The following is a 14,844-nucleotide window of genomic DNA, read 5'->3' on the forward strand; positions in this document are numbered from 1 at the left end:
CTGGTCTGGGACCATCGCACAGCTCGTTGTATTTAACAAGGCTTTGTATTTGGAGAGGACCCTCGCGTTTTGGTGTCCATTGCACCCCTCAGTACAAAGTGTGTTATCGTCAAGTGGTCTAGATCGGGGATTGCTGTCTCAATCTCATGTTTTATGATAATGTTTTTGGTAGCATTGTGGCTACGGTTTGTGAGTAATGTAGTGCTCACGTTTTGGCATATTGAACGATTGTATATCATTCAATATCAGTACGTTGTCGTTACTGGGACATTTAACAATCGGATAAAAATAATAAGTTGGTGAATAATGAATTTTGGGATATTTAAGTTAAGTGGTTAAATGTTGGTGAACATGAATTAAATGGTTATCGTAAAAGTAAAATCACTGAGCAAGTTTAAAACATATTAATTCATATTTTTCATATTAATGAGTTTTGCTTAATATTTTTATTATTAATTAATTTTACGGGAATAAGTGTGCTCAGGTTACTTTTATTATTTCAGGTCTACACGTCACCATCTCTACTTTGGAGTAGCCCAAGCGCCCAGTTGTTTTACAAGGTGTTTATTCTATTTTTATGATTTATTTTGATTATTTTGGACTATTTTGAATTTATTTAACGTATTAAAAATTATAAAATTATTTAAATGACGCTCACAGGTTTTAATTATTATACATATATTTTTAGAAATAATTTTTACGTTCCTTAATTATTTTTGTTAGTTCCCGAAGTTTTGTGAATTTAGAAATAAAATTGTTAATTTTGTAAAAAAAAATTAGTTTAATTTTTTAAAAGTTTGTAAAATGGTAACAGTAAAAGATAAAATTAAGCAGTAAAAACCACATAAAAACTTACAGTGTGCAGAAAAACGCTCTTCCCTCAACAAAGGCTCCACAGCATTAGATAAGTCGGCAGCATGTAAAAACGCACTTGCCCCGTTTTTAGGGGGCAAGAGCGATTTATGACATGATAATGAAAAAATTGCATTTAAAAAAAAATGTTTGGTTTTTATTTAATATTTGTTAGTTTGATTACAAACATTCCAAAAATATACAAAAAAAACTATCTGCCCTATTTAAAATATTTAAAAAAAAATGGTTTTTTAAGTGAAGTTACTAATACAAAAAATGGTTGCTAATACAAAAAGTGGTCGCACTTGCCCAAACTCACCTTACATATTTTTTGTAATTTTTATTTAAAACTATTAAAGATATGTCTGCTTTATATGACTTATATCATGTTTAAAATTTTCGCGGAAATCAAAATTAGATTTAAAAAGTCTTTTTATTGGAAAAAGTAATGTTGACATCGAATTTACTATTTGATACACCCTATAAAGAAAGCTAATAATAATACTTCGGTCTATCCATTATTTATTAATAAAAATAACATACTTAAAGGCATATTCTATTATTACTATGCATTATATAAATAAAGTAATAATTTATTATTCAAATTAATTAAACAAACTAATAAATAAATAGATTAAGGTAGAGAAAATAAATAAAAACAAAAACAATTTCTTATTCTAAAAAATATAACATTTTACCCGACTTCAACAACTCAATGAAGACCTAATTTTAATAAAATAAAAGGATAATCCTAGATTTGCCTTAAAAAACATAAAAATAAATTTAATCCTAATTAGAATAATATAACTAATAAAAAATAGAATTAAATAACCGACGAGAAAATAAGTTAAATAAATTTAAAAAAAAAACAATTCCTTATTCTAAAATTTATGCAACATTACCAAGCCCACTAGAAATTAATTAAAACAAGTGTAAATAAGCTTTAATAAAAATCACCTAAAACCGTAAAACTTCCTAGAGAACCACTATAAGTACATTCCGTACTTAAAGGCAATGGAACCTTTGTAATTTGAAAAACTCTACGCTATCGATAACCAGTTTCAAGAAAACAGTTTCTCAGTTTCAACCGTCCTTCAACTGTTGAGTGTTTTTACTTTTGGTTTTCTAATGAGTTAAAAAAATGTTTTTGAATCTTTACTCTGTGAAAAACATTTATGGGAATATAGAATTTAGTTGCTGGATTTGGATTGCTCGCCCCCAAGAAATGACATTCGAGAATTTAATATGTAGTTGTAAGCCCTTCAAATAAGGGTATAAACTGTGGATTAGTAGAGTGCCCTAAGAAAGATACGCCACTATCTTGAATTCATATTTATACTTTTTTTTTTAGGAAAGCTAAGTGAAATTACCGAACATTTACAAATCAAGGGTTGCGATTAATTTAAGCAAACTTGTTTTGGCATTTTGTTGATTTGCATAAGGAAAATACTTTTATGATTATAGGGCGAATGACCATTGCAAATGGTTCAATTTGGAGTGACTTAGAGCCAGAAGTTCAACTACTTAAAAGAGTAGACAGAGTTTTGAAATAGGTAATAATATAGCCTTCAAGTGCTTTGAAACGCTGTGTAAGCAATGTAGGCCGTGCGCCAGTCCATCGGAATAAAACCCCATAGAACCATATGGATCTATTCATGCTGCAACGGAAATCTCTGCCTTACATCTACTTAACATTTTGCTGTTAAATTTCACAAAAATGTTTCTGTAGTCTTCACAATAATTGTGATGATCAGTCCAGTATGTTAATATGACCGAATTGGCAACATCTATAACAGGTTATTAATTTTAGTAAAGATTGCACTAGTGACGTCAGTCCTATGGTAATGCCTTTACAAAATTTCTCTCTCACACTAAAAAATGCTAAACATAATAAAAAGTTTTAATTTAATAGCTTGAAAATGTTAAACGATTAAATTAATGAAACACTAATATATAGAGTTTGTCAAAGTATGGATAACAAATGTCTAATTTTTTTTTAAAGGAACACTGTTTTTAAATCCACTAGAATTAACATTGCCAAAAACAAAATACATTTATTAAATTAAAGCTTGGTTAACCAATTGATCTATTCAAAGTAAATAGGTTTAACTCGAAAACGATAAAATCACAGGAGAAAATTTTAAAAAAATTGAAATTATTACTAAAACTAAAATCTATAAAGCAAAATATATGCCCTGTTAAAAATCATGATTTAGTAAGCTGTAAAATTTATATTTTTACTATAATTATGTAAAAAATATATTTTTCGAAAAATTTATTTATAACCATGAATTTAAAATTTCAAAGATAATATCATCTACATACAAACATATAGTTTAATATGATGAGAAAGAAATTTATCTATAACCAAACGAGATTTTTCCAAAATCCAGTCCTAACTAAATTAAAGTCTAAACTAAATTAAAGGGACGGCACATTGCAACAAACTAAATATTCTTAAAACAATAGTAGTTACGCGTAAAAAAGTATTATTTATTAATCTAAAAACTAGAATTAGCCATTTTTTAACATAGCTTTAAAGAAAAACGAGAACACAATGAACTCTTTCAGAGATATTAGGAACTAACTTAAAAATTAAATCGTGAAATAAACCCTGTTGTACAAAAAAAACTATTAACTACAATAAAAAAGGCAATATATCCTAAAAAATTCGTCATATCCATTATACGGACTTTTATGTACGACCTATTTAAAAAGAAACAATAAGGAAATGCTGCTTTGGCAATTACCGTCGGGTAAATCTTGACAAATAATACTTTTAGGTTTATCTACAAAAATATTAAATAATACGGCTTAGTTACCTAAACTAAAATTCGACTCATAAAAACTATCTGTAAAGCTTTGTATGTATAATTTGGTATCTCTTAGTTCGAGACCCAACAAATCACAGTGACACTGGGATATTCTCAATTAATATATCTTTTCTTTAAAGGCCAAGTCCATTTACAACTCGGTATTCTACAAATTATTTTACTGTATCAATAATTTAGAATGTCCTAAGGTAAAAGCTTACCCGTTCATATATGTTTATCAATTCGTCTCTGTTGATATAGAATACGCAACGTCTCCTTTTCCAAAAACTTATTCCTGCTATTGCAGCAAATGCAAATAAACAACCTATTGACGATCCTAAAATATTTGTTTATACAGTGCATCTGTAAAGTAGCGGATAAGTTCTATAAAAATTAACCGTTTCTGAAAGAAATGACCGAATTCGTCGATTTTAATATTTGGTTTAGGGTTTTTCTACGCGGAAATTAAATATACAGGGTGACTCAAAAAAAGATATGACGTATTTTTTTTACAAAGGACTTGGTACAAATGAATAGGGGTTACATAAGCAATTTTGAACGAAAAATGATGATAAAATGTAAAATTAAAGAAATACCTATCTAAATTAAATATGGGTATTTCGGTTTTTTAGCTTGTCAGTGTCAAAACGTGAATGTATTTTGGTGCAATTATTTAAAGTATTTTTACATTTGCAAGGGGTGTTTTTTATTCTTTTTGAGCGGCAAAAGCAGTGTCATCCTGCGTATTATTAACTGCACTTTATTACCTATTGCAATAGTATGAAATATGAGAAAATTAACCGAACGTGAAAGAATCGAAATCTTTTGCATGATTGGTTTCGGAGATATGTCGCATACTTAAAAGGAGGTGGTTAGGTTATTTAATGCAATTCATCCTGATCGACCGCCTAATAACCAAAGCATGCTAAGCAGTTGCTAAGAGTTGTTCGGGATACTCAAAAAGCTGGTCCATGTTCAATAGCAATGAAGCAAGTTGAATAGCAATAGAAGGGCTTAACGTTCTGTTAACGGTCCAAGATAATCCCAAAGCCACAATCACAGGCACGGCTTCTAATGTTAATTTATCGCATAAAGTATTGAAAAAAGCAAAGTTCCACCCTTATAAAATATTCTTACTTCAAGAGCTATCAGAAGATGATTTTGATGAATTTTGTAGCAAATGCAACAATTATGTAATGATCTTATCCCCACTCTGACAACTTTGTATCCGGATTTGGAAGAACCCGACATGCACCAACGTGATCTTTTTTTTCAGCAAGATGGAGTCCCGCCACACTATGCTTTACCCGTTCGCAATTATCTAGATAAAGTTTTTTCAAATCGTTGGATAGGTAGAGGAGGGTCCATTGAATGGCCATCCAGATCGCCAGATTTAACTCCCCTCTATTACTTTTTATGAAGATACTTAAAAAGTAAAGTGTATGTCACTAAACCAGCGAGTTTAGAAGATTTAAAAGAACAAATACGCCAGGAAATTAAAAGTATTACTCCAGATGTCATTGACAACGTTCAAAAAGAATTTTTAAATCACCTTCTTGGTTATTGTCAGGTTGTTAACGGTGCTCAATTCGAACATTTAATTTAGATAGATATTTCTTTAATTTTACATTTTATCATAATTTTTCGTTCAAAATTGCTTACGTAACCATTATTCATTTGTACCTTATTCTATGCGTTTTTTTTGATTCTGCATTAAAAAATGGCGGTTTCCATTTAAAAAGCATATTGATAAAGTCATATATTTTTTTAAGTCACCCTGTATATTTAATTTCCACCTAGAAAAAACCCTAAACCAAATATTAAAATCGACGGGTTCGGGCATTTTTTTCAGAAACGGTCCATTTTATTTTATTGAATTTATCCACTACTTTACGGCTACACTGATGTCAATTTGAAAACTTCGAATGCTAATATATCTTTTAAACTAAAAAAGTTAGAAAATTTGGTTATAGGGCAAGTTACACCTTGGGCCCGATGCACGCCAACCTCAAAATTTTAAATGGCACCACCGCTTTTGTGATACCTTAAATTTAAGGTCTTTTGAAGTAGTATTCACCTGCATAAGAATTTTTCCTAACTTTTATACAGCTTCAAATAAAGGTATAAGTTAAATAAAATAAACAATGTTTTATAAAGTACTATTTTATTCAATTAGATGCTCAAAATGCTTTTCATTTTAGGATAAACAAAAATAATATTTTTTAAAGTCATTTCTAACATTCTGAAAGCCTTCCCTTGGAATAGATGCACATTTTTTAATAAATCCGTTGCGAAAGATAATCCAGTACTCTACGTTGAACTGTTTTTTCTTATTTGCTACTAATCAATATCCAATTTAACTGAAGTATGTCAGATTGTTTTTCACAGTCAAAAAAATCAAAAGTAACAATAATTTTTCTAATCCGATAAAAAAGTTGGGATGCACGTTTTAAGCCTTACCAAAAAGTGGATGTTTGTGTGAGGCAAATAGTTCTCAAATTTGAAGAATCAGGATCGATAGAAAACAAAAAAACTGTATGTTCAGCGTAGAGTACTTGAAGAAGCGGCACAAGTAGAAATATTAGGACATTTTACTATGAATCCTACATTGTCTCTACGCCAAGCTTCAGCGATAACAGGAATCTGTCATGAATCTATACGTCAGGTACTTAAATTAGTTGGAAATGTTGGAAACCACCATTGAACCTTATATATATAGGGGTAGAAACCTAAGAAGATTTATTACAGTTTCAACGAGATGGAGCGCCACCCCACTATGTTCTTCCTATGAGGCAATTGTTACATGATGCGTTGCCAGATCAGCGCATCAAGCTTCACTCGATGATATTCTCCATCGGATTATTATTCCAGGAAAAGTTTCCAAATGTGAGAAATTAGTTATAAGAATAGATTATACTTTATTTAGCCCAAAATGGAATGGATTTTAAGCAATTAAATAAAATAACACTTCCATAAAAACAGAGTTTATTTAATTTAACTTATACCTATCTTTGACCCTGTCTATAATTTAGAAGAAATTCTTGTGCAGGTTCTCCAAAAGACCTTTAATTTAAGATATCACAAAACGAATGGTGCTATTTAACATTTTAGGGTGCCTCGCACCCAATGGGTGACTCAACCTATAACCAAAATATGGTGGTTGCCGTTCCCCTACTGTCTAGCATTTGTACCAATTGCGCTTTTCCAACTTTTTTAGTTTTAAAGATGTTTGCATTAAAAGTTTTCGAATTGACACCCTGTATGTAATATTGCTAATGTGCTAGTTCAGTAATCTTACCTACAATCAAACCAACATTACTATCATTATTTTCCCTCTCGAAGAAATTGCAATATTCCATCTTGTTGTAGCCGAAATAGAATTGACAGTCATTGTTCTAAATTGGTAAAAAATGTTTTAATAACTTATCTTTTCCCAAAAAGAGGAAATATATTCATGTTTTTTATATATAAATAAGCTTTATCTTCTAGTTAATATTAAATTAAACGCATAATTGAGATTGGACTAGCTGCATAAAAAAAATGAAAAACCAACCGACTTTCCTTAAGACTAAAAGCTGATGAAACAATTAAAATAATATAAAACCTGGAAAGTCGGTTTACTTTCGTTAATAATAGGAAAGGTGCCTAATGCTCTAAATGAGATAAAAATTTGGGTACCCAACATTTAAAAGCTTTAAAATGAACAGAAAAAGGACACATGCAATATGTCTATTGATACCATTTCTTAACATAGCACAAGCAAAAGTGGTAGAATATTTCTGGAATGTTTAAAGAGATATTATAAGAACATTCGGTGAGATTCTATCAGTATTTTTTAATAATAAAATGTACGATAGTAAGTACACTAGATGTACTCTTTATGTCGGGAAACCCACCGCATCTATAAAAAAAACTTTTTATGCATGAACTTATTAATATTAGGAGACAATCCAATATTTTTGGAAGAAATCAACAGCAGTTTTCAAAAATCAGTCAGTTTAATTGTAGAATTGTTTTCTTCATATTTTTGAAGATTTTTCTTTTTACGATTTTAAGAAATATACAGGGTGCTCCAGTTTAAACGTCATTAATTTTAATACCTGATAGAGAATTGAAAAAAAAATAGTTTCATTATAATTTTTTTCTCAGAAATATTTAATAACACAGATACAGGGTGTTAAAGTTAAGAATAATTATTTGTTTATTTATCATTACTTTTAAACTACCAGTTAAATTTAATTAAATTTCGCATGCAGGTTATTGTAGTGAATTGTCCCTCCGTATGTTACGCCACTGGCAATTTTTTTAAAAATTGGCTTCATCAGTAATTAATAATTCACTACAATAAGCTGCATGCGAAATTTAATTAAAATTGAGGTGGTAGTTTAAAAGTTATGATAAATAAACAAGTAATTATACTTAAAACTGGGCCACCAGTTTAAACGTCAATAACTAACTGTATATAGTAAAATGTACGCGCAGTTTATGTCTTACAAAATTATATATTTATTAAGGTCCATGTTAATTGGGTTTTTGGATGCTTTTCATTTAGGTAGTTTCAATTTTACCCTTCCATTCTAGTTTCTTTTAAATATATTATGTATACCATAAATTGTAAGGGATGTTTCCTCTTTTGCATTTCCCTGATTTAATCTTTTTTTCTAAGAGTGCTAAAAACAACACTAGAATAACCGACTTAATAAAAATTCTTGCAGAAATGTTTTTAAATAACGACTGTTACAATCGAGATTCATTCGTATCTACTAATTTGGATTAAATCATACATCCACAGACAGGTTGTCTACTAAATATTCGAACGGTCAAACATCTCTGAAAATATTAATTTTCGTGAAAAAAAATTTAAACAAAAGTTACATGCATTATGTTCGGTGATGCTCACAAAGAGTTGAGAGTTGAAAGTCCGGTCGTGAAATTAGCGCGTTAGTGTCATTCCGCGGCATTTGTTCCTAAACATCCAACCCATTCTAACCATTTTTTTCTTTCTATACCTACAACATTTAAAAAATCTCTAGTATGACAGCCAATTAAAATTCAGAAATTATACGGAAATCTTTTTATATGAAGGATTTATTTGTAAGTTTAGACACGGAGCAAGAAGCGATTGAAGATTATCACGAAATATCTGAAATTCTATCTTGTGCAAATTTTGGTTACAGAAAATGGTCCAATGTTAAAAATATTTTGCATTACATTGTAAATAATAGTAATAGTCAAGACGAATATCGCATTACACGAATGAAAATAAAATCAGTAAACGTAATATTTTATTACCTATTGCTAAAGCCTAAAATTTTCCTTTAAATTAATTAATTATCCTGTAAAACATTTAGCTATTTTTCTATATATTTACCTTTGGTATCACAACGTTATCGTATTGGCAGATAAGGTATACTTGGTAAGATATATCTAAAAAAAAATGCTTAAAATAAAAAGATTAAGCAATCTTACAAAAGAAGTTACAAATATACGTTTTTTTACATACAGTTTTTAAGAGTTTACAGTATATTTACGTACATACAGTTTTAACAGTTTTTTTTAGTTTAAAAAAAAACTATGCTTACTTGTAGAAGGAACTGATCGGCATATATCAACACTTGAATAATATAACTTTACAAACTTTGATGTTTTGTTGAACTCAACCCTATTTGGACATTGCTCGTGTTTCAAAAATGTCTAAAAACAATTTCATTTGCATGCTATTTCTATTATTTAAACATCTCGTCACTTACACTAGAAACATTTTGTAAATTGAGCTCGAAATTATTGAGCTGACTGGTAACTAAACAAGTGGTGACCGTTAGATTTGCCTGAGATGAAACATTAAAATTTGTTCTTTTACTTTCGATCGTCTGTTTGGGCAATGGACATCCATATTTCGTTCTCCATAAAAATATATAGTGGCATTTTTTTTGATGATCGGCCACGATTGGTTCGTACTGTAAGTTTTAGCAGATTAAAACAAAAATCTGTTTTGATAAAATAAAGCAAACCTCAATATCGGAACATTCCACGCGAATTTCACTTTTGTAGTCACCATACTCGCAATAATGGCCTGTGTTGTATTCAAATACTAAAGTTTTATTATTTATGGATACATTGGATAATTTTCCGAGGGACACAATTCTATAAAAAAAAGAAATAGGGAAATAAGTAAATTTAAAATTTTTCATGTCACTAGACAAAGAAGATATTATTTTAAAAAGAGACAGAGATGGAATTGCGTTAGCAAAAGCAAATTTGTGCAATTTGTTAGCAAAATTATGCTAACATATTATTGTTGGCATAATTTTAAATAAATTAATAAATATAATTAAATATCACACAAAGCAATATGTTTGTCAAAAGGGTAAATCATATAAAATACTTTTATGTAGACTAATAAAAAATATTATTTAAAAGTTAAGTTCAATATAAACATGTGTTCTAAAATGATGCACTTTAGACCTAGAGCCCGCGAAAATTAAAGAAAATCTATTATTTGGAACCGTGACCACAATTATGCGTCAAATTTTCTGAAAATTTGAAAGTCCCAGTTTTTTTTGATGCACTTGTTATTTTCCGTTCCGAAAATGGTGTTAATCTAATTGTAGGGGAGGATTCCGGAAGGCTTACCCTTCTTATGGCCCTATATTATTTTTCCGTTAGTTTTAAGAAGTTTAAATATCTAGTAACGCACCATCTAGTTAGCCATAAAAAAATCTACAATTCTCGTCTCCTGCATTTTTTCGATACGATTAATCGTTTCCGAGAAAATCGCTGGTAAATGAAACGGTGCATTACTAAACCCGATTAAAGTATCAAATAAGACATAAAAGAAATGGGCGGTGACTGCTTAGATAAGCATACCTGACATAACATCCTGAATCCTTCCCTAAAATTATGTTTACGCCATTTTTGGGGCGGAAAATGTGACGAGCACTCAAAAAAATGGGGAAAGAATGCACATTTTCAGGCTATTTGACGCATTACTGTAGTCACCGTTCCAAATAATTTATTTTCTTCAAGCAGTTTACATGGGCTGCAATTCTGAGGGGATGCATTCTAGGACACATGTTGTTTATAGGAAAAAAAAATCTTATTTTGACTACAACAATACGCTCTTAACATATTTACACCGAATTTTTTGTAACACCCTGTATATTTGGGTAAATACGCACATTCTGTATTTTAAACACTTTCTGAGTTTTCTTAATACTTTTCCGAATATTTTATTTCCTGTGGCAAACACTTGTGTGTATGTATTCAGTGTATGTACTGATCGAAGAACCTCATTTTTAGAAAAACATGTATTTAATTGAAATAAATATTATTATTTTTATAATAAGCACTTCTGAACTGATTTGGAGTAACATATACAAATCATTATATGATTAATTTCACCCAAAGAAATCGAATGATAAAGGTAAACAGCTGTTCGGAGTCATTTTTTGGGTACATGCCGGAGGATGGTTTCGACAAGTACCACGACGAAGGTTGCATTCTTCAAATTTAAGAGCAAGAAGGCCTTTAGGTCTAAATATAACTATATTATAGGCGTAGAGCAAAAACCTGTTTTAAAATGTAACCGCTCGGCAAGGGTGTTGTTTAAATGAGCTGTGATTTGGCGTACATTTATAAATCAGATAACAACAATATAATGGTGTAATTTAAATAGTCAAGTACAGTTTTTAGGAGCAGAGGGACGCTGAAATCTCTTTTAAATTAAATGTTGTTTTCTTCATTCTGTATTCAACATTATCAAGATTTTAAATAAACCTTGACACAATTTTTTCACTTCATTTACTAAAACCTAATGGATTAAAAACATTGAAAAGTAACTAAAAAAAAAGTTAGAGCCCTTTTGAGTGAGGGTATTAATAGCAGGTGGTGCCCTCTATAAAATACGGAAAATACACATTTTTTGTATTTTATGGCCACACATTTTAATTTGCAATACAGACAAACTCTTAATTATCAATTGTTACTACTATACCTACTTAAAACTAGAAAGTTAGTACTAAAAAGAAATAAAATAAAAATTTTGTTTAAAGAGCCTACAGCGCGTTTATACAGAATGCGCAGTATGGGGATCTCGGAAACGGTAAGAGATACGCGGTCGGCTAAATTAGATGAAAGTTTCTCATATTACTTGAATAAATGCAATCCAAAATCTCTCGAAAAATGCCAAATATTTCGTCATAGTTTTCGTATAAGTTTTAGGAAAAAGTTTGGAAAAATAGTTTTTAGTTTTTTTCTATCGTTATTTGAAAATTATATATATTTTAAAATAACTAATACATTCTTGTGGCCACTTTAAATGAAAAAAACTTTGTTTTTCCTTGTCGGCGCGATGTTGGATTTTTGCAGTTTTGAATAGCTCTTTTAATCACCTTTTCCACGATGTATCATGTATTTCCAATGGGTAGTTAAAATCACCCCCATTAAAATGATATACCTATCTTCTCTTCGCTCATGGAGCTCTTATGAGAAGTACCCAAATTAAGTGTTGGAAATGCAAATATACATTGATGAAAAGGTAATTAAAATTGCAAAAATCCAATATAGGGCCTACAGTTAAAAACAAAGTTGATGAGATGGGCCGCTAAAGACGGAACGTCGTATTTCAAATTTAAAGTATTATGTATTTATATTATAAATTACGAAATATTATTAATAAATTAAAGAAAAAGTGGCCATTTAACTTGTTATTTGTTTCGACTTATCTTTTAAAATATCGTTCGGAAAAAAAAAATTAGATTTTTTTTTTTTAATTATTTAATTGCATTTATTCAAGCACTAAATTGCGAAACTTCTCTTATTTAAGCGATTTTGTATCTCCGAGATCTCCATGCTCATCCTTTTCTTGAATACCCCCTATTGTCAATTATTTGGAATTTTGGGAGTAAGGCTAAGTTTAGCTAAACCTCGATATTTTTTTTGTATCTTGAGCACTATCATTTATTATCACTACTAATGCCAATAAAATTAGTAAATCGATTTGAGATTTTCTTGAAGAAGTGATAGGGAGGAAAAAAATATTAGTACTTATTTCTTTCAGACTTTGGTTTGGTTTTTGTAGGTAAAATGCATAATTTTTCTTCAAGAGCCTTTCAATGTTCTAAGTAATTTTTAGTGATGTTTATAAAAAAAAATTTCTATAAATAAAAAAAAGGTTCTAAGATTCCCATTTTAGGTTATTATAAATCAGTCTTTATTAACTATAAATATTTATCAATGTGCGAAGACATAGGTTTGGTTTATTTATATTTATTTTCCTAATAATATTTTATAAATTGACTTGCATACTTTATTATAACTTATTTTTAGAGTTTGATAAAGTTCATTAAGATCTCTGATTTATCAAAGCTTTTATTAATTAAAAACCTTTTTTTTTATAGCTCATACTGATTTTTTCTTTATTAAAAAAATATTTATAATTGTTTTCACACTTTGTTTTCCTATTACGATTTTTGCGAAATATCCTAAATAACACTTCCAAACAAGTTTCCAAATAAAAACAAAATCTTGGAAATCTTCTTCCCAACTTCCACTGTCAAATAATTTTTACAGTCTAATATTAATGTTGAATTGCAAAAAATTCGAAACAGCTGCACGCTTGATTTATTACCAAAAGTAAATTCTCTAGAGAATCTTGACTAAAATGTCTACTTAAAACATATTCACAATCAAAGGAATTTGTAATATATTTAACAAAAAAAAAAAGCTGAAATAAGGCTCCAAATTAATCCGTTGATGCAGTGAATATTTTTTTAAAATTATTTTCAAATGCTTCAATTGAGCTAAAATAATTAAGACTAAATTAAAAAAAAAACTAAAAACTCAAATTTTTATTATTTTAAACAATCAATAAATACTAAATACATTATTTTACTTTTTAAATTTGCTTTTGTAAAACTATATTTTTTAAAATCAAATTAGCTCAGAAATAAGCTTCCTAAAAAATAATACCTAATTGATAAAATCAGGACTTTCGAAACTCCTTTTTTTAAATTAATATCATGAATAGCACTGATCTATAAACTCTAAAGTGTCTATAAGAAACATTGAAACGAAATAGTCCGTATTAATATTAATTCAATCAATATCTATTAGTATATCTTTTATAAAAATTCCATAATAATGAACCTAATCTCTATTTAGTGAACAAAAAATATAAGAATATCTATCTTTTTGAGATAGGGGTACCATATTTTTTAATTTTTTCTTAATAACCTTTTTCTACCACTTATGTATATGTATATCAGTGTAAATATAGCAGTCTTTCTCCCATTTAAAACATATCCAAATGTCCACAGTTCTGAATCCACTCAAAAACTATATTTGATTTGGAACTGGGAACTTAAAGAAACTTACATTACTATTTTTGTTTCTTTTTATTATGACAACCCCCAATAAGTACACGATTAAATAATGAATTAAATATGACAGCCTTGCGTCACATACGTAAATTTGCCATGGACAATGAATCATTTCGCGTCTATTTCAATAATTATAGGAGGATTTACAGGATTATTGCTGTTTCTAAAGCTGTGACCTATCGTAAGAGAATGGAGGACTCACCAAATAAATCAAAAGAATCATGGCATATTGTTAACGAGTTGATGAGGAAAAGCCGCACAACTCTTGAATTGGAATCCAATTTACATGCAGACACACTGAACTCTTACTATTGTAACATTGCTTCTGAACTCACCAAGGATGTTTTTAGTAGATATACAGCTCAGGATTATATAGGATGTGTAAATATGGAAGAGATATTTTTTTTAATCCTACTAATATTTTGGTTAGTAAGTCAGAGAAAATTTTGGAGAAAAATTAAAAATAAAACATCAGCAGGTTGGGTTAATGTCTCTTTAAGAATACTCTCGGCATTCCCACCCAATGCCCTTCGGGCATTTGTAGAATCATTAAATGAATCTTTCACTTCAAATACATTGTCCCATTACCTTAAACAAGCAATTATTGTTCCGGTTCATAAGGAGGGAGGGGGGGGGGAGACTGCAGCTGTCCTTCTAATTTTCGACCAATAGCTTTCCTCCCTACCATATCTAAGATTGTTGAAGGTGAGAATGATATCTTTTTTGGAGAGATTTAACATTCTAAGCGCGGCACAGTTTGGGTTTCAAGTGACCAAGAGCACGGGTTGAGCAAGATGGAG

At 29.6% G+C, this 14,844-nt stretch overlaps 1 protein-coding gene across 2 annotated transcripts in view; it reads right to left on the bottom strand.

The window, feature by feature from the left end:
• Window positions 1–1,361: 1,361 nt before the first annotated feature.
• LOC126736309 (cation-independent mannose-6-phosphate receptor-like) overlaps window positions 1,362–14,844 on the bottom strand; it is a 30,796-nt gene continuing 17,313 nt past the window's right edge. For both annotated transcript variants that reach the window (XM_050440603.1, XM_050440602.1), the window contains 7 exons: window positions 9,677–9,809; window positions 9,416–9,622; window positions 9,248–9,359; window positions 9,037–9,092; window positions 6,964–7,060; window positions 3,887–4,002; window positions 1,362–3,831 (listed from right to left, as the gene is read on the bottom strand). In XM_050440603.1, coding sequence (XP_050296560.1) covers window positions 3,817–3,831; window positions 3,887–4,002; window positions 6,964–7,060; window positions 9,037–9,092; window positions 9,248–9,359; window positions 9,416–9,622; window positions 9,677–9,809 — 736 coding nt within the window. In that variant the 3' untranslated portion in view covers window positions 1,362–3,816. The remainder of the gene's footprint in view (window positions 3,832–3,886; window positions 4,003–6,963; window positions 7,061–9,036; window positions 9,093–9,247; window positions 9,360–9,415; window positions 9,623–9,676; window positions 9,810–14,844) is intronic.

This window comes from Anthonomus grandis, chromosome 5 (assembly GCF_022605725.1).
Source record: "Anthonomus grandis grandis chromosome 5, icAntGran1.3, whole genome shotgun sequence".
NCBI classification, from domain to species: Eukaryota; Metazoa; Arthropoda; class Insecta; order Coleoptera; family Curculionidae; genus Anthonomus; species Anthonomus grandis.